The sequence below is a fragment of the Rhipicephalus sanguineus genome, chromosome 2 (assembly GCF_013339695.2).
Source record: "Rhipicephalus sanguineus isolate Rsan-2018 chromosome 2, BIME_Rsan_1.4, whole genome shotgun sequence".
In the NCBI taxonomy this organism is placed as follows: domain Eukaryota; kingdom Metazoa; phylum Arthropoda; class Arachnida; order Ixodida; family Ixodidae; genus Rhipicephalus; species Rhipicephalus sanguineus.
In genome coordinates, this window is record NC_051177.1 from 175930544 (window position 1) to 175955837 (window position 25294).

Here is a 25294-nt window from a genome sequence, read left to right on the forward strand (position 1 = left end):
GTGCCGGTGCGGTGTTCTCAGCTTCGCCGCGAGTGGATAACTGTGATTCAAGCAAAAAAACTAGGAGCCGAGTGAAAATGCGCGAGTAAGTACACTAATTGCGTGTATTCTGCAGTGTGATGCCCACCTATTTCATTTTGCGAACCTAATTTGCGTGACACGCAGCTGGGTTGAAGGCAGGCGCGAGCTTTGTGTGGGGGTGCACTTCATACCTTTTAGCGTTTCCTTTGACGAAAATCTAGTGCAAGGTAGTGCTTTCAAGCACAAGCAATCAGCATGCTTTGCCACTTTCAACGTAGTATTAAGCTTTAGTGCTTTTGATGGCATCCACGCCTTCGAGATTTCGTCTTCAAAAGGTAATAAATGGCACGGTGCTCCTCTACAGCTGGCCAGAATTTCGTGCTTTCATTTCAGTGTTTGATGTCCCCAAATTTATTTGGACACGAGGCATCCAGCTGCACATAATACATATATTGGCACGTAAGTAAACAGTACTCGCGCCAGTGTCCTTTACGTCGCAGGCGTAGCTAACCGGCTTAACTAAGAGCAGCACAGTATCGCTTGTAAACCGCCATCGTTACAAGAATAAAATCGCGCAGGAAGCTTCCAAAAGGGATCGCTGAACGATACTGCAGGTTATACTCTCTAATAGCACGCTTTTGTGAGCAAGACGCATTATTGTAAGAGCGCTCGTGAAACAAAAATTACGTTCCGCGAAACTACCCGTAAAGCGTACTCTAATTATTACGCGGTGCATGCTGAAATGATGAGCTTTCACAAAACTTTGGGCACAACTTGTAATATGGGGCAACAAAACATCGTTTCACTCTTTCGCGAGCTGCACTGCAATTACGATTCACGCGTGCTACAGCGAGAACGTTTTTTTTTTACAAATGTAACAGCGTACGTATCTGACGAGGTTGCTTCCGCAGCCCACTCAGCACGTACTGTATGCATTGTGGACTTGCATGAGCAAGATGTTCTCGATGTTCCAATAAAATCAGCGAAAATGTCCAGGCTAGAAAAGACGCGAGACACGCTCTCCGACGGGCCGAGTTTCGGGAGTTTCACGTTTGCTCTGTGTAGGGTAGAGCACTGCACGGGCTCGGGCCTACCCGGAAACCCGAGCCCGGCCCGGCCCGTGGGCCGGGCCGGGTAAAGTAGTTCTCACGGCGGGCCCGGGCCGGGCTCGGGCCTGAAGCTCCGGGCTTAGGGCCGGGCCCGGGTTTGAGGTGGCAGGCTCGGGTCGGGCCGGGCTTGGACTTTCCTGGGTTCATAAATGGACGCTATAGTGAAGTACTGAATCGGTTTAGACTGATAAAGTGAACTCTAAGAACTCGAATGTCATTAATTTCACCATCATAAGTTTATTATCAGACAAGAAAATCAGGGTCAAAATTCCATTTTTTAAATTTCGCGTCGAAATCTCCGAGCCTGACGTCACGGATTTCAAACTGCATTTGTCGTATTTGGGGACATTGGCTCAATAAAATTTCCTTAAACTTGGTATGTTAAGTCTATGGCCCCCTCAAAGGTCAGTGTACTTCATTTCTGTGATTAGGAACTACGTAGGCCACATTAGACGCCGTCAGAATCTAAGGTGTCACGGTGTCTGCTGCGCGAATTTAAAGGGACCGTCGCCACCCGCATTTACCTTTTTGCACGTTTTCTCACTTACCAAGAGTCTTGTCCCGGTGAGCGTGGTGTTTTAGGAATCGCAAAAGAGTAATTTACTGATAACAAAGAAATTGTTTTTCTTTCTAGTGTCTCGTCAAGTTTGTTCCACATACGTTGCGCATACATACAGATGTTTCACATTTTGTCCCGAAAAAAAACGCTTTTTTATGTGGGGCAAGCTTTATGGAGAAATTTTATTAGAGTCAGGGGCGTAGCCAGAAATTTTTTTTCCGGGGGGGGGGGGGGCGTGGTCCGACCATACTTTATGTACGTTCGTGTGTGCCTTTGTATGTGTGCGTGTATTATACACATGCAAAATTGAAAAAAATCTCGGGGGGCGTTTGAACCCCCCCATCCTCCCTCCACCTTCTGGCTACGCCCCTGTTTAGAGACAAGTACTGAACTTCTTTCGCTCCTTGCATATGGGGCTACTTGATTTATCTGAGATGGCCGAACTAAAGGTTGATATACCAGACGCTTATATAGTTAACATGTCGTTATTCAGTGATTTATTTATATTCATTACCATCCTATATCCCAAATGTTATCCTGTAATGGCAGTAATAAATGTATTATAAAAAATATATATACCTGTAACTTATCGCAAGAGCGATCACAGAGCTCCAAAGCGGGGAAGCGTTTTTTTGAAATTTCCAGGCTTCCACTAAAACGAAAGGAGTGCACGGAGTCTCGTTACATAAAATTCCTATACAGACACATTCTTTTTCCGTGGCTTCGTAACGGCCCCCAGTGGTCATGTGGCGCGAGATGGACGCGCGCAGCCAGCTTGGTGTGCCCAATTTTTTAACATCTTAACTTTCGCCTTTTTTCCCTTATATCAGGGGTCGAAACCTACCTCCACTAGCAGGCCGCATTCACAAAAATTTACTCCCGCAAGAGCCAGCACAGTAACGCAGCTAAAAGCGCGCGTGGAGGGAGGGGGGGAGGGGGGATAGGTCATACCAAATGTCAGCTAACGTTGCCATTTAAAAGAACAGCTTTCCCATATATCACATGTGTGTTGTTTCTGAAGGGTATTTCGCGGCAGGATTCCAACAACATATCGATACCTATCTTCAATATGACTGATATCTGGACGCCGATTTTGAAATATAGAGTTTTGTTTCACGGTTAGGTATCAACACATGGTGCCCGCAGGGGATGCCTCACGACAAAAAAGCTTTAGACCTGTCATGCCTGTGTAGCTTAAGAACATAGTTATAAAGAAAATGAAAATGAAAAAAAATGGGACGAAGACAGTCCTGTGCGGCCCGCGGGCCTTTAGGGAGAGGCGTACAGGCCGCGCGTTTGGGTCCCCTGCGCTATACAGGTATAGTGTGAGAGCTACATGACACTGCCGCAACACCGTTGGAATGTGCAGGAATAGCATAGGTTCAAACAGCATAAGGCGTCAGGCAAAATATATTCACTTGACGAAATATTAGGCTTGAAAAAAAGGCAATTACGAATTCCGTGCCGGGTGATGTCCCTTTACCTCGAACCATAGGCATCCAATGAGTAAGCGCCGGGAAGCTTATTCGCGCCTTTATTACCAAACTGTAACGAACACCAAAAGCAGATCGAAATCGCTCCGTCCACCTCCTGCCAGTCCTACCCGCGTAGTGCAGTGGTCACCTTCTACCAGTCCAACATCGTTAGGAAGGCACAGAGCATTATAATACGAAAAAAAAGAGCGTGGTGCAAGCCGTGCATAACATACACTGCTGAAAACTGCAAGCAGAAGCCCTCAAAGAGGAGTTTTATAGGTGATACTGAATAGTGCCACGACGTTCGGGAACAATAGAAATGAAGGGATAAGCTGCACAGCTACGTTCATTCTGTAGAGGTCCACAAAGACATCCTAAATTTGCTCCAGTGGTGGATGTTAAGAACAACGACTGCCGACACCTTCACAATTCGTAAGGCAGATGTGCACCCCTGCGGCTAGCGTATGCAGTGCGAGAAACTTTAGCGCGGCAGGATATGTGATGCAACGGTGGATGGTGTGCTTAAAGCCGGAATCTCTAGATACATGAAAAGAATGCTACAACAAATACTTTTTTCGTCCTTTCGGCTGCCTATACGTATTTCTAAAAGAACACGTGGTGCGCATGGTTCATTATAATTTTTATCTAGGTTAGTGCATTTACAACAAGGTAATAAACTTGGCTTTCTTCCTCTGTCTTGCTGCGGCAAGGTCGTGTTACATATCCAGAAGCCGGGTGCTCGATTGCCTTTGTCGTTAGAGCATGTTTTAGGTTTAGTAAAGAGCGCAATAAAAACAAATTGAAGAGAACGTTTTGTTCTCTGTCTCCTCTGTTTTTATTGTACTTCCTATCGAAACTGAACCCATGCTGCAAATCACTTTCCTTGCTGCAATATCTGCTACAATACGCTCTTGATGATCCCCATTGCATTAGCAAAAAAAAAAATTATAGTATACCATAACTATAGTACTAGACCAGTGATAGTAGACCAAACGTTCATTGTAACCAGTATGTCCACTCAACTGTTTCCACCGTGAACCCCTTTTTACACGAAATTACGGTTGGTTAAAGTAGAATTGTTAGCGAAATATTCGCCAACAAAGCGTAGATATTTGCTACTTAAAGCAGTTTGCTGTAGATTCTGTGTTCTGGACCTATATTATTGGCTCGGGCCTCTGTCGGGCCTGATATGCCGTCGGGCCGGGCCGGGCCGGGTAGGCGAAACTTTTTGTCGGGTTCGGGCCGGGCCCGGGTCGCGTATTGAATCACCGGGCCGGGCTCGGGCGGGTAAACTCGAACGAGTTCCGGGCCCGGGCCGGGCCCGGGCCGAAAATCACGGCCCGTGCAGTGCTCTAGTGTAGGGTCTGCTGGCGTGGCAGCCCACGCATGTTGGTTCGTCACGTGTGCGATAGATGGCGCGACGCGCGATGCAAATATGGCAATGCGCATAAGCGACTGACCTGGGCGTCAAAACTTTTTTGCATAGAATGCGGACACGACCTTCTGAGGGCACTGACGGGGCACATATTAGCTATTCCTCTTTTTACTAATTTTGAGTGTGCTGAATGGAAAGAGGGAAGCGGTTTTCCGCTCCTCAGTTCAAAAGACCATCACACGTGTTTGCTAGAGAGGCACAGCTTGATGTCCAAAAACCTTAAACAACTCTTTTCAGGTAGTTCAGGCGTCAACTCCAGCGGACGTAGGTTCTGCCTAAACACATTCAACACTTTCTATGCAGCTTGCTCAAACGACTCTTCCGGACAATCAATGAAAAATAAAGAACTCATCCACATATCTGCACACTTTTGGAACTACGCGCACAACTAGTTGAGACTGAACGATGCGATCTTTTTGGGCGAGGTAAATACCTCTTGGGATTGGCGCCAAACACGACCCTATGCAAATGCCACTTTTTTGTAAATACTGGAAATCTTCCCTGTGGCTGGCTTGATGTGTGGGTGTGTGGCTGGCTTCACACCCTCCATTGCTCATGGAGTGAGGATATGCAAGATTCTTCGTTCCGAGTGGCAACGCCAAGCTCGTCTACACCGCGACAGCCTTTATCTCAGTGATTCCACTCCTGCGCCAACTGCGCCAAAGTGCGCCAAATTGTATTTACTGCGCCATCCTGATAATATCGACAAAATTTGCGCCAAACTGCGCCAAAGTCTCGGGTTTGGGGGCGTCTATCACCGGCAATCGCACCGCCGGCGCGTCAGAACATGTGCAGCTCGATCTTGGGGCTGCCAATAAAGTCGTAGTCATGGACCAAGAATTATTCCGCTGAATAAATAGCGCTCGCGCGTGCGTTCCGAGTAAGCCACGATGCCATGCACGGTGCCGACGCAGCTTCTGTTCTGCAAGTCGGCTCGACAGCAAAACGCGCTCTCCGCAGAGGCTCGTGACGTCTATAGGCCTTTCGGTAGCGAGAAAGAGCGACGGTGATTCATCGGCGGACGTCGTCTGTTCCAGAAACGCTGCTGATAGCTCGTTTCAAGCGTCGCACGGCACGTAAGGAAAGCAATGTTCAGTAATAACTACATGAGTGCCGCTAAAATGTCTGTCACTTCTGTTTCCGGACATCGCGGAATGAAATCTGGGATCGCTCACAGTAGATATATGGGACAATATCGAATTTTCCTTGCTTCGCGTTTATGGAAGAGCACGCGAACGGTGGAAACGCGTTGACACTTTTCCTCAGGTATACTTTATCCATGGATGTTCATCCAGAACAGCTTTTTCGTAATTCCTTCCGCCAGCACGTCCGAGTTTGTAATCACTCTGCGGTAAATACCCCCTAAAAGGCCCTGCCCTTTCGAGCTCACGTGCTTGGGTTCCAATTCGAATTTTTTGCTTGCTTTTTTAAAAATGTCATCTCATTAGTAAAATCATATCTCCTGGTCGGAGCAGCCGCAAATGCGCAGCTGTCAGTAGCGGGCCCGTCGCTGATGGCCCACAGTGAAGCGGCTACGCCATGTTACACGTCTGCCCCTCGCTTTCGGGGGTCAATAGCTAACGGTTAAAAAAAGCTAAGTTTCGCTTAAGAGCGAAGAAATGAATGCGATACCAAAAAATTGTATGGTGAAACGAAGTAAGACTAGCAGCTAACTCTTTTGGATCCGATCTCGCGTAACTCAACAAAACGCTAGTTTAAGGGAATATGGCCCCTTCAGGAACCGAAGCGTTTTCTTGCTCTGAGTTTTCTAAACGCGAAGTAAGCGTTGAGAGCACAGCAAGTTTACGAGCCGTCTCCTGATGCCTCGAGATAGCGCGCGCGCAAGCGACTGCGCCCTTCGAACGATGCCCCCCCCCCTTCCGCTCCCCTGGCGTCTCTTCATGCTCCTTACGAAAGACGGGAAGGGCGTTTCCTCTCTGTTTGATGAGCAATCGACGGCAGGCCCGCACGCGGGAAGATGTTATTTCAAGCGCTGTCCGTGCGGTGGAGACAGACGGCCGGCTAGTTTAATCTCCGCTTCAGCCGCGTTCGTCGCCAGCGCTCGCGAGCTTTTACCCGCGGCTAGAATGCGCGTGGTGATTTTATTAATTTGGACTTTATACGGAAAATTACGGCAATGGCGACGGCAAAAATCCGCCGAGAGTGTCCATATAATTGCTATCGCAAGGGTCAATGTACGGGGCAGATTTTGCGCCCCCCCCCCCCTCTTAGGTGATTAGGGGGGCGCCCCCCCTGCCCCCCCCCCCCCCTGTGCGCACGCCTATGCTCCTGAGATGATTTTTTCCATGAGATTTGCAATGAATCGAAATATTTCTAGCCTTCATAAGAGCCCCATAAGAATACTCAGGTGCTTGAATGTTAATGCAATATGCTTCTGTATTGCACTCCAGGATATAAAATTCGCTGCTCCAAAGTGCTCCCAGATGCGAAATTATCTGCTCCAAAGTGCTCCAAGATGAAAATTTTGCTGCTCCAAAGTGCTCCAAAACGGAAATTTTGCTGCTCCAAAAATTGCTCCAAATCAGAAATCCTCGGTAGCATCACTGCAAGTTTATCTGCACCTACATCATTTAAAAAAAATGGCGGGAACTGTGCGAGCTAATCGACAGAGCGACTGAGTTCCTCTGGCAGCGCATGCTCGCCACTTTCAGAGACAGCACTCCGAAGAAGCCGCCGCAGGCAAGTAACCGTGTGCACATTGTCGGTGAAGTCGCTTTTCCGGAAAAAAGTGCACCAGATCCTTCAGCTCTAGGGTCTATCAGCGCTAGGGTGGCCTCCTGCAATCGCTGAGGTTATGCCGGAAGCCGCGCGTTCCAGGTCATACGTCACTTCTGGCATGTGGTAACAGCGGCCATCTTTCCGGGACTCTCATGACACTTCCACTGTTCTTTCAGGTGTATCATCGTTCTCGGGAGCTCTTCTATATGCTCACACGATCTCAAACTCCTCTTTTTAAGGCTGTTCACAACATCGTTGCAGGTAAACTTCGACGGTAGAAGAAATCTGATGGCATATACCTCAATCTTTCATTGTGATGCACTGTTCATTCGTTGTGATGCCAGCAGTCAGATAAGGCTCTCTTACCTTAGTTAGATTAGGTGCTACGAAATAGTGTATATGGACCGTTACACGAATTGCCCGTTACGATGGAAGATATAATATGAACTAAAAATGGTGAGCTTGACGAATATTGCCGGCGAAGCTTTTCATCTACAGAAAAAAACATGACACAGTAATTTCGTCTTGTTGCCGCCTTGAAACTCGTATGAAAGCGACAAAACAACGTACGAAGGCCTGTAGGCGATTTTCGCGAGTGACGTGAACAGCGCAAAACACGAGGACGAAGAACCGACGAGGACTAGCGCTGACTTCCAACCGAAATTTATTAACACAAACATGGAAAAGCGAGAACAAGTAGGCACACGTGTTCACCGCTCATTTGAATTGCGCATGACGGAAGACACGTGTGCCTACTTGTTCTCGTTTTTCCATGTTTGTGTTAATAAATTTCAGTTGGAAGTCAGCGCTAGTCCTCGTCGGTTCTTCGTCCTTCTGTATTACACGCGCTGTTCACGTCACTATGGAATACCAACTAGCCCGGTCACACACCTTGATTTTCGCGAATTACTGCAATATTTCGCATACCCACAGCGTCATTAATTTCGGACCGCCTTTCAGCGCTCGTCGTTAGTTGCAGCATTGCATTCCATGCAATGACGACGCGTCGTGCTTCTGACGCAGGCTACGGACAAGGAGGTGATCGGCGTGATGCGCGTGTCCATCGTGCTGGTGGGCGCGCTGGCCACCTTCATGGCGCTCACGGCCGAGTCGATCTACGGCCTGTGGTACCTGTCCTCGGACCTGGTATACGTAATTCTCTTCCCGCAGCTCGTCTGCGTGGTGTACCTGAAGGAGCACGTCAACACGTACGGCTCGTTCGCCGCCTACGTTGTGGGCGGCTTCTTCCGCGCGGGAGCCGGCGAGTCCCTCCTCAAGATACCGCCCTTGATCAAGTACCCCTTCTACGACTACGAGAACAACAAGCAGCGTTTCCCCTTCCGCACCTTCTCGATGGTCGTCAGCTTCTTTACCCTGCTCGCGGTGTCTGGCGTCGCGTCGTGGCTTTTCGGGACGGGACGCTTGCCTCTCGACTGGGACGCGTTCAACTGCTTCCAGCCCGACGCCAAGGCGCCCGAAAAGATGCCCGCCGTAATGGGCGCGGAGATGAAGTCGTCCGGTGGCGCGGCTATGGCCCCAGCGTCCAAGGCTCCCGAGGCAACGGCGACCTCTACGTCACAGACGCCCTTAGCTCCTGGGGAACGTGCGCCGGGAGCTCCGGGGTCATCGACGCCGTCCGGTACGGTCGCCGACGCTATGGCTCCAGTGGCGCCTGCCATCGCCTCTGAGGAGAAGAGGTAAGTCGAATTGGCCAACACAAATATTTATTCATTTTAAATGTTTATAGTGTGGCCCTCCACAACGTGGAAGTCTGAGCATAGCGCGTGCTTTACACACCGCTGGTGATATACGGACTCCTGTCGCACGTAAACTGCGGTTTGTTATAGGCACTCTTGCGACCTTCAGGAGTTTGTGTAAATGTGGGCGTGAGGCAATATTTGTTTTTCTTATTGAGATAACCTTTGCCTTTCCGTATTGATAGTTTGCTCCCATAACACAGCCTCCCGGAGCTATCGGTATTACGAATTCACAAAAGATTTGTTCTCTACGTGTCTTCATCATCGTTCTTGTATTTGGACGTTACTAATCAAAACGTTTGATATGGCGCGGTTTTGTACTAACAAGTCCGTTTTCAGCAGCTTTTTTTAGCATATATATCTGTCGTGATCGCTTATCGGAATGAACGCCTTTGTTGATACCATCACGCTTTGCGGCTAATGTACGCCGGCTGTCCCGTCTCCGCGGCTCCAATCCACCTTGCTTCATATGCGTAACGTTGCGCGTAAGGGACACTCACCGGTGAGGAACGATGAAACGCGCAACTAATGCCACAAGAAAATCACAGGGCCCCTTATGCATTCACCTAAGACGAGCGTGAAGGCTTGCGGATTTAACCGATCCTAGGTGAATCTCCACGGTTCTGTTCGAGAAAAAGGCTGTAACATATTGATAAGTGTGGGAACCCGCTTTGAGCAAGGGGCCATGCTATCTCCTTTCCTTTTTAATGCAGTGCTAATCTCCCTCGCGCAAAAGTTATCGACCATACCGGCCCTACAACGCTCACTGTACGCCGATGACATCATGCTTTGGACAACCACTGGCAACTGTGGCACATTTGAATACGCCCTCAAAAGAGCAGCAAAAACGCTACAAGAACACGCGCGGAGCATGTCGGCCACAGCTGCTAAGCTCCTAAATCAGGACTTCTCCTTCGTCCCCGGAGACCCTTCCCCTCCGGCAGTATATCAATATATCTGGATGATCAACTCATCTCTCAGGTAAACAGCATCACACTTCTAGGCCTCCATATTTTCAATAGCGGCTCCAGTTCCATAGCCATAGGTGCGATACGGAGGTTGGTGCAGAGTGTATCAGCCCTCATAAAGAGGATTTCTAATCGCCGCAGGAGCATGCGTGTAGCAGACACGCGCCGCCTTGTCCAAGCATTCTGCCTGCGTAAAATTGCTTATTCTCTCCCTTATCTGCACCTTTTATCTCTGTCGAGAGATCAGGTAGATCGCCTCATCCGCATAATAGATAAAACTGCTATGCACCTTCCTAAGAGTACCTCTACGAGCAAACTTCTCCACTGCGGGGTGCATAACACGATTGACGAATTAGTCGAAGCAGTCAGCACCTCAAAATCAACCTCATAAGATTCACTACCCCTACGACTTCACTTCGCGAGTGCATTAGCAACAGTCTGTACATTCCACCATTACACAAGAGCACCCATCCCACCCATAATCAGGAGCGGAGAGTAGCCAGAGCGAGGTCGCTTCATAAGCGCTACCCATCTTCGACCCCGGCCGCTTATGTAGATGCCGCACAATACTCTCATCGTCCTTCCTTCGCAGTGCCATTCTCGGATAACGCCCGCAAGCTACTTTGTTTTGCCACCTTCGACCGAGTGGCTCAACCGATCGAGGTGGAAGAAGCTGCGATTGGTTTAGCAATTGCTGACACTCGAGCAGAGTGTGTGTATCCTCAGACTCAGCAACGGCCATTCGTAATTTTGCTATGCGTCGAGTTCATGCACCCGCCTTCTGTATCCTACAATTATTCCATCCTCCTAAACCAGGGGTTTCAAGCTCACGTCAGCTGGCGGGCCGCAGTCACGAAATTTAGTTCCCCAAGGGCCGGGAAAGGAAACAAGGTTAGAGCAGCGGGGAGGAGGAAAGAGGGGGGTGAACAAGATGTCGGCTAACGGTGCAACTTGAAAGAAGGCCTTTCCGACATCTCATATATTTATTATTTCTGAAGAGGATTTGACGTCATAATTCGAGAAACATACCGATGCCTTCTCCAGAACGACTAAAATCTGGAGACACCGATTCTGAAATATTACTTTTCCTCTGCGGTTATGTTTCATCACATGGCGACAGCATAAGGTGCCTCAAGAAAGCAAAAGCTTAAAACGAATCAGGTCTCTGTATTTCAGCAGAGTAAGGCGTTATTAATCGCAAATAGGCGAGGACGTAATGCTGGTACCGTTTAGCAAAGTCATAAAACTTTATTCCTTGTGAAACACATAATAACGGCTAAAGTAAACTTGTTGACTTGACGCCTGGCAAAGCTTAGCTGCGACGAGAGAAGAAACGCCCACAGTAACTTCCTGTGCGGAGGCGATGCTCATGTCCGATCGCAGCTGTTCATTCTCGACCAGACTTGCTCACCTTCAGCAAGGAGAACAGTTCTTCGCACAAGTAGGTACTTCCACACATGGCGATGAACCTAGTAGCCTAAAGACGTAGCCCCGGGCCGTGGCGGGCCTCTAGAGAAAGGTCCGCGGGCCGCATGTTTGAGACCCCTGTCCTAAACGGATAATAACTTTATGTGGGTTCCAGCACATTGTGGACATCCCGAGAATACAGCCGACCACGAACAAGCCCGAGCACTCGTCAACCGGGCAGTGGACGGTCTGCCTTCATTTCGCAGCACGCGGGAATGCCTACTCACCTATCATGAAATTACTTTACATTATCACAACTGCCAGATGATCTACCCACCAGCCCCCAAATCGCTGTCCCCGGCTGAGCAAATCGTTTGGCGCCGACTGCAAACAGGCACCTTGATTACCCACTTCATCAATGCCCAAATTAATCAGGGTGGCGCCTTACGCTATTGTCGTCTGTGCTCGAGTCCGCGTGCCAAGTTTAATCATACATATCGTCATTGTTCAAACAAGCCGAAGCTCCTCTTTGCGGGGGCTGAGCGACAGGAGGCTTGTCTGCGCAGCTAACGTCCGGAAGACCAACTCCGGATCATATGCTGGGCCATAAGAATCTCCGAAGCACAAAGACCTTCGACCTCCTAGAGCGACCTGAGGGCCCGTCGTCTTCCGCTTCCCTGACACCATCCCCCCTCACCTGACCCATTTCATGGCGTTGTGGGATGCGGAGTCGGTGAAGGACGGATCCCAACATAAAACGAAACGATGTTTATTAACGTAGTAGCAGCAGCAGGGCAAGCATGCCGATGCTGCGCTTCGGAAGGTTAGAGAAACAAAACATGAAACCAAGCTTGGTAGCTTGGGTTATATAGCCAGCAGTGGTAACGTAAGCCTCCGGTGAAACTGCGTGGCGCTGTCTTTTGTCGGAAGCGTGTTGCAGCAGGTAGCTGTGTCACGCCGGGCTAATCAGTGACGAGACGGAGGCTGCGTAGGTATGTGCGCAGTGGTCGCCACATCAACCCCCGCGGAGTGCAGAGTCCTCAGGGTCTGTAGAAATCTGGGAGGCGTACCAGTCGTCCAGAGCGTGTTGTGAAAGGAGCGGGCTGCGACGTCGGTGGCTGTGGAAGGACGCCAGTTGAAAGAGTGGCGCTGCCAGGTTCGTTCGCCGCGATGTATGCGGGCTTGAGTCGGTCAATCGAGACGCGGACGTCGTTCCCGTTCAAGCGCAAGGTGAAGTTCTTGTCGTCGCGATGGACGACTAGATAGGGTCCGCTGTAGGGTGGCTGGAAAGGCCGGCGGACGGTGTCGTCGCGGAGGAAAGCATGCGTGCACGATGAACACAAAAGGTGTGGGCTTGCTATGGTGGGCTGCAGGGGACGGGCGTAAGGTAGCGATGGTGCGTCGGAGCCAGGCGACGAAGTCGGTGGGGTCTGACGTCGTAGTGCTGGATGGCAGAGCTGCGAGAAATTCACCTGGCAGACGGAGTGGTTCCCCGTAGACGAGCTCTGCTGGCGTAGCATGGATGTCCGGCTTGAAGGTGGCGCGAAGACCGTGGATGACAGCTGGGATGGCCTCGAGCCAGGTTGAGTCTGGGTGGCACATAATGGCGGCTTTGAACTGTCGGTGAAAACGCTCGATCATTCCGTTGGCGCAGGGATGGTAGCTCGTGGTCCTCAAGCGTTCAAACCCGATGGTCAATCCCAGGAGCCTGAATAGGTGAGACTCAAACTGTCGCCCTTGGTCGGTGGTTACCCGGCGGGGAGCGCCGAAACGGGCAATCCAGCCGGAGAAGGCCGAGGCGACGTCTTCCGCGGTGATTCCCTCGAGAGGCCATGCCATCGGGCCATCGAGTGTAGCGGTCGATGGCGGTGAGGCAGTAGCGGTAGGGTCCTGCTGGGGGAAATGGTCCTATGATGTCGAGGTGGACGTGCTCGAACCGACCTGAGGGCTGAGCTAATGTTCCGAGTGGGGACGTGACGTGCCTGGTGATTTTTGCTCGTTGGCAGTGAATGCAGGAGCGCGCCCACGTGCGACAATCCCGCTGCATGGAGGGCCAGACATCGCGGTCAACCACGAGGCGTGTAGAGGCACGTATGCCGGGATGGCTGAGGTTGTGGAGCTGGTTGAAAAGACCACGGCGATGGCACAGGGGCACGTAGGGCCTGCTTCATCCTGTCGACGTGTCGCAGCAGATAGTTCTTGCCGACCCTGGAATGGGGACTTCTTTTAGCTGAAGTGAGGACGTGCCCTTGAGAACTTCCTGCAGCTCGGCGTCCGTGGTCTGAGTCTCGGCGAGGATGTCTGCTGTTATTTGCACCGAGCTGATGGTAGCCACACGTGAAAGCGCGTCGGCGACCATGTTGTCTTTCCCGCTGATGTGTTGGATGTCGGTGGTGAACTGTGCAATGAACGAGAGTTGGTTCTGCTGAACAGGCGGGAGTTTATCGCGACGTTGAGAGAAGGCGTACGTTACAGGTTTGTGGTCGGTATAGATGGTGCAGTGCTGCGCTTCGAGAACGTGGCGAAAGTGCTGCACTGCTTCGTATATCGCCAGAAGTTCTCTGTAGTAAGCTGGCGAACTCGAACGGGCAGCGGTCGGGGTTTCGTCGGTGGAACTGGCCATTGAAGGGCTCACCTTCCGAGCTGAGTGTTTCCTAGAAAAGAATGCCAAGGGGTGCCAGGTGTTGTCCACGCGTTGCATCAGGGCGGCGCCGACGGCGAAACCAGAGGCGTCCGTGAAGAGTCGCAAGGGAGCGTCTGGGAAGGGATGGGAGAGGAGCGTGGCGGTGCAGAGAGCAGTCTTGCATTCCTCAAAAACTTGCACCAAATCGGTGTCCACGTGACGGGTTGGTTTCCACGTAGACCAGCCAGGACATCATGAATGGGCGCCTGGTAGTCGGCGGCGTGCGGTAAGAAGCGTCTATAGAAGTTCAGTATGCCGAGGAAACGGCGAAGGTCTTTAGCGGTGGTGGGTTGAGGGTACTTTTGCAAGTCAGAGATGCGATCAGGCAGGGGTCGAGTTCCCTCTGACGAAACTTCGTGGCCGAGGAAATGGACGGTGGAAGCGCCGAGCGTGCTCTTCTGGACGTTGACTAGCAGGCCGTGGTCGTCGAGGCGTTGGAGCAACAGACGAAGGTGCCCGTGGTGTTCTTCGGCGTCACGTGAAAAGATCAATATGTCGTCAAGATAGACGAAGCAGAAGTCGAGGCCACGGACGATTTCGTCGATGAAGCGCTGAAAGGTTTGCCCAGCGTTCCTAAGGCCAAAACTCATGAAGGGAAACTCGAACAAGCCAAACGGGGTGATTATTGCAGTTTTCGTGACGTCGTCCGGGTTGACGGGTATCTGCGTGTAAGCCTTCACCAAGTCTAGCACGGAGAAGACGTGGCAGCCATGAATGCGATGGGCGAAGTCCTGTATGTGGTGGACTGGGTACCTGCCCGGGATGGTGCGTGCGTTGAGGGCGCGGTAGTCCCCACATGGTCGCCAGCCAGCGGTCTTCTTCGGGACAAGTTGAAGTGGCGAGGCCCATGGGCCGTCGGAGCGACGGGCGATGCCTTCTCGGAGCATGGCTTCGAACTCTGCCTTGGCTATGCGCATGCGGTCTGGGGCAAAGCGACGGGCACGGCAAAAAACCGGGGGGCCTGGAGAGGTCCGGATGTAGTGCACGGTGGTGTGCTGCACTTTGCGTGGCAGTCCGCTTAGGTGCGTCAAGCCGGGAAACTCGGCGAGGATGGCATGGTATGGCGAGTGATCATCGACACTGTGGACCTTGATGCTTGGTTGTTGGGCGGTCGTTCGCTGGCCTGGTGTGGACTGTCCCGTTGTCGCGTCGATGAGCCGGTCGTTGCGGCAGTCCGGAAGGAGGTTGTAGTGAGCCAGGAAGTCCGAGCCGATGATTGGCTCGGCGACGTCGGCGATGACAAAGTTCCAGTGAAGGTCGCGGCGTGAGTTCTTGAGCTGGATGTGCAGGCGCAGCGAGCCGTACGTCTTGATTGTGGACCGGTTTGCCGCGCTGAGCTCGAAAGATGTCGGCGGGTGAGGGCCTTGAAGGTGAGATCGCGGGTAGCAGCAAATGTCGGAACCGCTGTCGACCAGGTAACGCTGCTTCGTGATCTGGTCGGTGACGAAGATGCGACGGCCTCCGGGTTGGCAGCTTGCGGCCGTCTCTACGAGCTGCCGTTGTCGTTTTCCGCATGTCCCATGGAACAAGGTGAACGACATTGGCGGGCTTTGTCGCCGAAGCGTCGGTGGTAGTAGCACGGACCGTTGATGTCAGGTTGCGGCAATGAGGTGGTGTTCCGGTCGCGGCTTGGCGAATGGCGGCGCTGTCGCATCGGAAGACGTTCACCCAGGTGTTGTTGAATGGAGGTGAGCCGTCGATCGATGTCGTCGATACGGCGCGCAAGCTCCGTGGTGTTCAGCGGTGCGGCGACAGCCTGGGTGGTGGGCGACAACTGCGGTAAGGAGGCCTCGACGACGCGATCAGCAATTTCCACAAGTTCGTCGAGAGGTAGCCTGACCTGTGCCTGCAGAATTGCCTGGGCGTGCGGCGGGAGTCGTTGGAGCCACAGCAATCGCAGGGAAGAATCCTGTACGTGCATGTTGCCCGCGAGCGCACGCATGTGGCGTAGGAGCTGCGAAGGGTTGCGCTCAGCGAGCTCAGTGGACTGCAGTTGTATCTTTTGTTCTTCTGAGAGTGATAAGCGACGGATAAGTGCGGTCTTCAGGTGTTCGTACGCGTTAGCCGTTGGCGGGTTTGCGAGGATATCCCGGACCTCGTTGGCGTAACGTGCGTCCAAGTGGGCGACGACGTAGTCGTAGCGGGTCCGGTCTTGGTTGATGTGCGCCAAGGAGAACTGGGCCTCGACCTGGGCAAAGCAGACCTCGGGTGAGTCCGCCCAAAACGGCGGAAGCTTGACAGCAACACACCAGGAAGCAGCGTGCGGGGTGGCTTCAGCAGCTGCGGGGCCGGTGGGCACGGCCTAGTTTGTGGAAGCGTTGCGAGCTTGCTGCTGTTGCTGGGTCAGTAGTTCCTGTTGGAGTTGTTGTACCTGATGGCGGAGAGCGGTGAGGTCTTCTGAGTCGGCCATGGCGGTGCGGTTAGTTCGATTTCCGGGTCACCAGATGTGGGATGCGGAGTCGGTGAAGGACGGATCCCAACATAAAACGAAACGATGTTTATTAACGTAGTAGCAGCAGCAGGGCAAGCATGCCGATGCTGCGCTACGGAAGGTTAGAGAAACAAAACATGAAACCAAGCTTGGTAGCTTGGGTTATATAGCCAGCAGTGGTGACGTAAGCCTCCGGTGAAACTGCGTGGCGCTGTCTTTTATCGGAAGCGTGTTGCAGCAGGTAGCTGTGTCACGCCGGGCTAATCAGTGACGAGACGGAGGCTGCGTAGGTCTGTGCGCAGTGGTCGCCACAGCGTCAATAAAAGTGTTGCCTCCTCCTGCTCGCCTAAGACGACTCGAAGGTGAAAGTCTTTGAGTCGTCTTAGGCGAGCCTGCTAAATGGCACCAGCATTATTTTCTCGCGCGTTTGCGATTAAGACTTCACTCAGCTAAAATACACAGACCTGACTAGTTTCAAGCTTTTCTTTTTCTTGAGGCACCTTTTCACAATACCTAAACCACCTTTCTTGCTGCGAGAAGACGCTTGGCAGGAGAGAAAACAGGTAAAATGGAAATGCAGGTGGCGACGCTACGCTAAGTACCCTCACCAGCTCGCCGTGATGTCAGATTTTGATGGCGCCTGCAGGGGCCTCTTCTTGTTCTCAGTTGATGTATTGATCCCCTGCGCCCTCCGAAAGCTTTGTGCACCTACCGTGGTTTTGCACTGCCTCCAAGATCGGAGGCATTACAAACTTTCTGCACGTCTCCTGGTTTTGCATTACCTCCTTTTGACCTAGCGAGATGTCATGTGATGTCATCATGTGACGTCATGATGACGTCGCATATTGCGGCGCTATGATGTGGTGACGTCTTCACGTGATGATGGCTTCTTGCATTACACGCGTTGACGCCGACGCCGTCGATGCTCAATTTTCGCGTTTGATGAGGGCTCTAAGGCTTTCGCTTTAAAAGCCCTAATAGCATACTAGCTTAATTGCATGCTACTGGCATAACAACAGGCCCAAGACGGAGACTTAGTGAGGTGCCAACACATTCAGGCAACGCCGCCGCTCTTTTGTGGGCACTCAAAAAAGTCTGCTCGCTTTTGGAGACTTTATCTCTCTGCCTGCCCGTTTCGCTCACTCCCTCATGACCGAGGTATAAAAACAACATTCTTACACCACGCCCGAGACTCAAATGCATGTCCTCTACCCCATGCTCACCTTTCATGGCGATCCTATAGCCTCGAGCTGCCGTGAAGACCTGTTTCTTTCCTCCGTCGGCACATACGCGAAGAAATATGTTTGTTGTTTAATGGAACAGTAAAGAGGACAACGGTCTTTAGAGTATCAGCAAATTACCTTTTCACAATACCTCAAGCACCTTTCTTGCCGCGAGAAGATGCTTGGCAGGAGAGAAAAGGGGTAATATGGAAATGGAAGTGGCGACGATACGCTAAGTACCCCCACACAGTTTTCAATCGGTAAAAATGTAGTACTTTGTCCTCTGAGTGAGCCAATATTTCAGGGAATATTAATGAGCCAATGTTACCAAAATGCGAACAAAACACTTAAATTCGTGGTGTCACGATGACAGTAATGTACGCAGATATCGGCCTGATGTTTCAAAACGAAACTATGACCTTCATTTTCTTTTCTATTAATAAACTTAGGAGAGATAAGTTAATAATAAAGTAGATTCCAGATAATACTTAGTCTAAACTGATTAATCGTTGCACTTCAGCGTCCATTTATTTGTGTAGGGCAGGGATGTGAACCCATTGTACAATACACTGCAGTTATTGTAGTGATATATAAAAAGGCATGCGCAGGGTTCCATGAGGGGGGGGGGGAGTCAAAGTGTCTTCACAGCCTCCCCAACCCCCCTTCCATCCCGTTGGTTGATTCCAAAAGAACGTGCTCACAATGGAGCAACAAATCAATATCAAACGAGGGCATCCATTCTCACAATGCTGCATTTGGTTCCTGGCTTTCCGGGAGTTCTTGGAATGCAACATCAGGTGCCTTCGGCCACCATTATAATCAAAAACCTGCGTGGCCATAACCCTGCTTTATATACAATGACAGGACAAGTCCGACTGAGTACAAGCACGGCCGCTCGAAGAAAAACACACGGTGCGGCCTGCCGCGTGGAGCGGATACTGCGTCGCGTGCCTAGTGCTCCTGGCTGCCGCCGCGGCGCCACCAGTGGGGGAGCCTCTGGGGAGGCCGAAAGCGAGAGCGCCGTAATTATTGCGGCGGATCGCGGCTTGACAGCGGAGCTGGTATGCGCTTGTTAGTTTTTAAAGGGTTACAATAAACTTGCTATAGCGTTAACTATATTGGTAATCGTCCTACCGAATGTGCGCCGGCGATGCTTCAACCTAAATATAGCAAGTGTTAGTTTTATCTGAAGTGGTTGCTCGTGCGAGTTGCGATTTTTCGCATCATGTTTTCTCTCTTTTGTTGCTGTTGTGCTGTTTATCCTCGATAATGTATGTTTGTGCTACATTTATTTTACCAACAGGGGAGTCGCTCATTGACAGCCGCGGTTGTATTTCCGGAATGACTGTTGCTCACACCTTAGAAACAAAAGCATTGTGAACATCAGGGGAGTCATAATTGCTTTATTGCACGCGCGTGAAAAAGGATCACTGTGTTATTGGAATCACAGGCGCAGCACTTTCCTGGCCAGAGGTTCTTGCGCCAAGCGTACGAGACGCTCAACTGACATATTAACATTTCCTGCCCAGTTGGCAAGAAGCGTTCGAAAGAGCTTTCTGATGAAAACATTGCAGACTTTCATGGCGTGGTCGTCCGCCCCGCAAGTCCACTTTCAGCACTTTCATGGTCATAGAGAACAGCTGGTCACCTTTCAGACATCTCGTGAAAAAATATGCGACAGGAATAATATATGATGTTGACAAGCCTCTTATTACAAAACATAGTAATCGGTTTGCCACTTGGGGTACCGCTGTTGAGTGCTCTTCTTCACCACGGTCAACAAAACCAAAACGTTTGTTGACTTGTCGGTCTTATATGACCCTCTGCTGTATGGCCATCTCGTCAACGATCAGGGAGCAGAACGCTTCTTGCTCTACAGTGAGACCCTTGAATTCGGTGCACAGCCGCTCCTTTGTCAACGAACTGACGCCGATTCCACCTGTTAAATGGCCTACATATTTCTGGAGCGTTGAGCGACAAGGGAGCTGAAAGATATTTCTGGACCTTGCATGCTCATAACTTTTGTTGAAGCATGCCTTCCAGATTACACATTCCCTTACAATGACGTCACTGTAGTGGTGGTTCTTCGTCGAAAAACTGCGAACATGGTTTGTGACGAACTCGGCAGTCTTGTCACCTTGCGCAGCATCATTCAGCACCTTCATAAAACAGGCAATGTCCGTGTTATTTTCATAAAGCTGCGTGCGCTCCTCAGCCTCATCCACTTTTTCTTGAAGGGCCTGCAGTGCTCCTTTCATACGAGCGATCTTCGCTTGGAAGCAGCGCGTTTGTTTTTAGCTTCTTCTGTCAGTTTAACAAGGTCGAATGTAGTTTTACATGATGCATCTGAAAATGATGCCATTTCCACGCACGTTTCATTCCCTAGTTCAGAGTTGTTGGGGGTCGTGGCTTCGGTGCTGTCACTTGACGAGCCGTTTTGGCTAATGACAAAACGGCTATTTTGAAGCAGCATTGCCCGAGCACTCGGCACGCGACTGCGCATTATCGGCTTCTATTTCGGAGCGTGGCCGCTTCTTCCTCGGAGCAGGCGTGCTCCTCGTGCTCATGTAGCTTGGATAACCGGGGAACACTGTCGGCACAGCCGTTGGCAAAAGTATCATCAACTTCTCGGTCTTCTTGTAGTCCTGCTCTGTAAAACGCAAGGCGCACATGAGGGACCTTTCATTAGGCTGCCATACTGTCCCTTCCCGCCGGTTCCTTCACGGGAAATGTTTCGCAGCCATGCTGCCCTGCGTTCTGCGTTACTGGGAAACTCGTGGTAGCGTATTTGCGGGTGCTTCAATGCATTCGTGGAACACAACGGTACACAACAGTTACGCGGCATTTTGCCTAACGTATAAAATATCACACATGCGCAAATTATCTTGAGTGACAGTGCGAGCGATTCATGTGGAGAAAAACAACCACTACCTCGACCAACCCGCTGAACGCGCGCTCCTTCCCGCCCGCGCGTGGCGTGGAGCCTTCCCCTACTACTGGCGTCCTCCTAGCGAAATGCGGCGACAACTGTCTACTCCGCTTCCCCGCTCTCGCCCATTGACTGCGCCGCGACGCGGCAGGCTGCACCGTGTTTTTCATCGAGCGGCCGTGGTACAAGTATGAGACAGCCTTTGCGCAACCCCCCCTCAACACAAACACACACACACACACACACACACACACACACACACACACACGCGCGCGCACGAACACACACACACACACACACACACACACACACACACACACACACGCACACACGCACACGCACACACGCACACACACACACACGCACACAGGAGGCGAGGCCACCCCGCCTGTCCTTCCCCCGTACGCGCGCCCCTATGGCTACATAAGTATGTTAGTTACAGTTCTGCGCACGTCAGCTATTTGGCTGTAGTCAGCGTGAGCACCGTGCATGCGTATGTATTGTGTCGGGCTTAATCTGATGTCTGTATAGGTGTATGCTATACAAAGTGCAGTAACGAAGAACACGCGCATGTCTGAGCTCTGAACAATTTGTGTGTTGGCAAGCCTTGAACCTTTTGGCGAAAAGGGCGTTACGGAAAAAGCGCCCATTCTGTGGATTTTCACTTAATAATTAAGAAGCGCAGACAACACCGACAAAGTTAGGCGTAAGAAGCGCCTACTTCTAACAGGGAGGTTTATAGAAGAAAACAGCATAGGAAGACGAACTCAAACCAGCTGCGCAGTCGCCAATCTTGCCAACTTGCAAAACAACAATAAAATGAGGTTGGCTAAATAATTTTAACATCTCGCACTATTACAAGAAGATGCATAAGATTGACAACACATGATCAGAACGTGCCTAGAAAGACGTAGCAAGCTAGGCCTTAGCTACCACGCCTCCAAGAAGCTAATTTCGCTTCGTGATAACGCCCCTGAAGGAGAGCAGACGCAGACATCACCAGTATTCTTGATGAAGAGTGCTTCCATTGTCACGTGTCAGGATTGCTCGCATTAAGCTGCTGCGCATTGCAAGGTTTGCAACTACCTTTCAACACTTAGCAAGAGGACAGTTTCGTGTAGGCAGCAATACGCCACGGCACGCGCCATAATAGGCGGCCGCATTTTCGATGGAGGCGAAAATGCTTGAGGCCCGTGTATTTAGATTTAGGTGCACTTTAAAAAACCCCAGGTGGTCGAAATTTCCGGAGCCCTCCGCTGCGGCGTCTCTCATAATCATATGGTGATTTTGGGACGTTAAACCCCTACAATTATTATTATTATTATTATTATTATTATTATTATTATTATTATTATTACGCGATATAATAGAATCCCCCCTTCAGTGGCGTTATCGCGAGGCGAAAATATTTTCTTGGATGGGCGGCAGCTTACGTGCCACATTTATGCACCTCCTTTTTGTAGCGTTGCAAGACGTTAAGATTGTTTAGTCAGTCTTACTTAATCAGTCAGTCTTACTAAGTCCTCCGCGGTCGTGTAGCGGTTACGGTGCTAGGCTGCTGACCCGAAGGTAGCGGGTTCGATCCCGGCCGCGGCGGCCGCATTTCGATGGAGGCGAAATGCTAGAGGACCGTCTACTGTTCGATGTCAGTGCACGTAAAGATCGCCAGATGGTCGAAATTTCCAGAGCCCCTCCACTACTGCGTGCCTCATAATCATATCGTGGTTTTGGGACGTAAAACAGCAGATATTATTATCAGTCTTATTTCCTTTTTTTTCCTTTTTGCAATGTGGCAAGATTGTTACGCACTGGCGACTGCACAGTTTTTGTTTCAGTTGGCCTTCCTTTTCTTTTTCTCCTCAATAAACCTCTCAGTTGAGAGTACGCACTTGTTATGCCTAACTGTGTGTTTTTCGCGCTCCTTCAATCGTAAATATAACCGTACCAATTAGCCCAGTTGTAGATCTTTTCAAGGACTTTCATTGTGTTTTATTGTATGTCGGTTTGGCGTGATAATCACTCACAGAAATCTAGCACCTTAGATTCGCCTCTCTCATTACACGGCTATGGTCTCGACTGAAGCAGGCAGTCAGGTAGCATTGGAGGGTTTGCTGGTATATATATATATAGTTTTCTCTTGGCTTTTCCTAACGTGAATACGTTTATGTTCGTGCTCGTATGCTTCATTTCTGGCACTGTGGTAATCTACATGCACAACATTGCATTTTAATGCTTGTAAGTCTTTTTGTTTTACATATTTTCTGTTTAGTTGTATTTGCTACCTTTCAGCATTTAGCACTGCTACCTTTCAGCATTTGCCATCTATTTACTAAGAATCAATAGTTGCACAAAAAACTATGTCAAATTAATACTGTTTAAGTCCTGTGGGCTTAATGTACTGTATGTAAATGTATAACGATTTTGCACGTATTTTGTACACTGACAATGAACTATCATTATACCACGTAACATGATGTTCTAATATGTTGCGGGTGCAGGGGCCCCTGTCAGGCGTTGCTCGCCTTTTGCCCCTGTACCTTTCTTGAACTTCTGCTCAACATCAAATAAACATTCATTCATTCATTCATTCATACACCCAGAAGTTCGTATAATACTTGCAGCCTGTCTGAGATGGTGTTTCAAGCCACCATCAAGGAACATGAGTGGTCGCGCTGCCTAACTCGCCCGGGGTTAGATCTACGCCCCATGAAGGAAAAAAAATTACCTGTTATTACTTATTTTTTTTTTAGTCCTGACTTGGCACGTACATAAACCTCTTTAAAGATGCACGTTATCTCTCTGGAGAGTCGCGCCTCCCGCGACTCTCCGAAGAAAGTATAATTATATTTAAAAAGTTAGACGGTCGCTTTTGTGTTCGCCTGAGACGTCTTGAAGGCGAAAGCTATCTTCTTATTTTTGAACAAGCCACGATATCTTGTGATGACGTCATCATGCTGCGTGGCGACGTCACATAACGGTCACTTTTCGCGTTTGATGAGGACTCTAAGGATTGTGCCTTAAAAGACAGTTAACGTGTATCCTTAAAGGGATCGAGTGATGTATCTCGAACGGCAGGACTCGCTAAACAGAGTAACAGGCAAATTTTTTGTTCTTTCTTGGAGTATAGCAGAAGTATATAGATTAGTGGGCGAGTGGATACCTTTCAGTACGTGTGGTTCGCTTCGGCTTACTCCAACGCGAGCTTTTTCCGTTATGACACCCTGTTGTGGAAATTGTTAAGCAGTGAATGAACAGTTTATTTCGTCCCTTGCCAATGACGCCCGTTGCTGCGTCCTTGCAGCGCGGACCTCACGTTCAAGAGTCACGGCAAACCTAATCCGAAGACCGAGGAGCCCAGCGACATGTCTTCCACCAAGCGCAAGCGCAAGAAGAGCCGGCGCCCCAGCGAGGGGTCTCGCAAGTCGGCGCGCAGCGACGTTTCTCAGGCGGCGTCGGCCGCCTCATCCGCCGAACGTGGACCCACGCCCGGAACCGCCAAGAAGCCCTGAGCCGCAGCGCCACGCCGCCGAGTCGATGGCGAGCGCCTCGTTGGGCCGGGCGGTAACGATAAAGAGAAAAATGTGCTCTCGAAAAACCATGTTTGACACGGGTATATAATTATGCATACCGGGGTGTTTCCACGAACACTCTAAGCAATATTCGAAAATAAGGCTTCTGACGAAGAAATAAGGTTTCTCCAAAACAAGCTGCTAGGAGTGGCGGACATCCATAAATGTTAAAAGCACGCTGATCGATACCCTTAGTTAGTTCTTTTTTTAAAGATAATTTATAGTGTACGTATAGCGATTCACGAATGGAATGTCAGGGTGGCGCGGATATTTAAGATGTATGCGCGGGCAATGTTGCGTGTAAGAATACTCTGTTGTTCCAGTTACTCTTTAACAGAACGCCGTCTTGCGCATAGAAGCAGAACCCTAATTAGAACGTCCATGCCTTGTGTTCATAGCTCAGTTTGGGAACAAATATCTCGAAACCGGCGCCAGCCAAAATATTTTAAACTCGCCGGCTGCAAGTTTTGAGCTGTAAAGAGTACCACAAGGCAAATAATTAGGGCGGTAATTACTGAATTTTATCTATTACTCAAATAATTGGCGTGATGTTACCTTTTATGAACGTCACTGCATCTAACATAGCTTTATTAAGATATTCTTTTGTTAATCGAAAACCCTATAGAAATATTGCTGAAAGTCTTGTAGGAACACTGGGTATACAAAACCAATCTTCTCTAGATCACTAAAGACTTATAGTTTCGTTAGCTGTGTCGGCGGTATACATAATCGTTCAAGGGAATGCATGAAAGACGTTTGCAGATACGCATAAGCATTCTTTGACAACTCGCTGCTCTGACGTTTCTGAAGGCCGCCGATACCAGAGACGTTTAGGGAGACGCGAGTCGTTGCCGCTTGCGAAATTGTAAACGGCGCTGTTCGTTTCTGCACGTACTATCGGTATCGAATGAAACGCGAACAGCGCCAAGCACGCGCCGTCCAGTCATCAACGCGGACATGCGCGCATGCGCGCAATGCTGCCAGACTCG

General features: G+C 50.2%; 1 protein-coding gene across 1 annotated transcript in view; it reads left to right on the forward strand.

Moving 5' to 3' along the window:
- Nucleotides 1-24245, forward strand: part of LOC119382051 (high-affinity choline transporter 1) — a 47390-nt gene extending 23145 nt beyond the window's left edge. Inside the window, exons 8-9 of the mRNA XM_037649787.2 lie at nt 8362-9035; nt 24038-24245. Coding sequence (XP_037505715.1) covers nt 8362-9035; nt 24038-24245 — 882 coding nt within the window. The remainder of the gene's footprint in view (nt 1-8361; nt 9036-24037) is intronic.
- The last annotated feature ends 1049 nt before the right edge of the window (nt 24246-25294 follow it).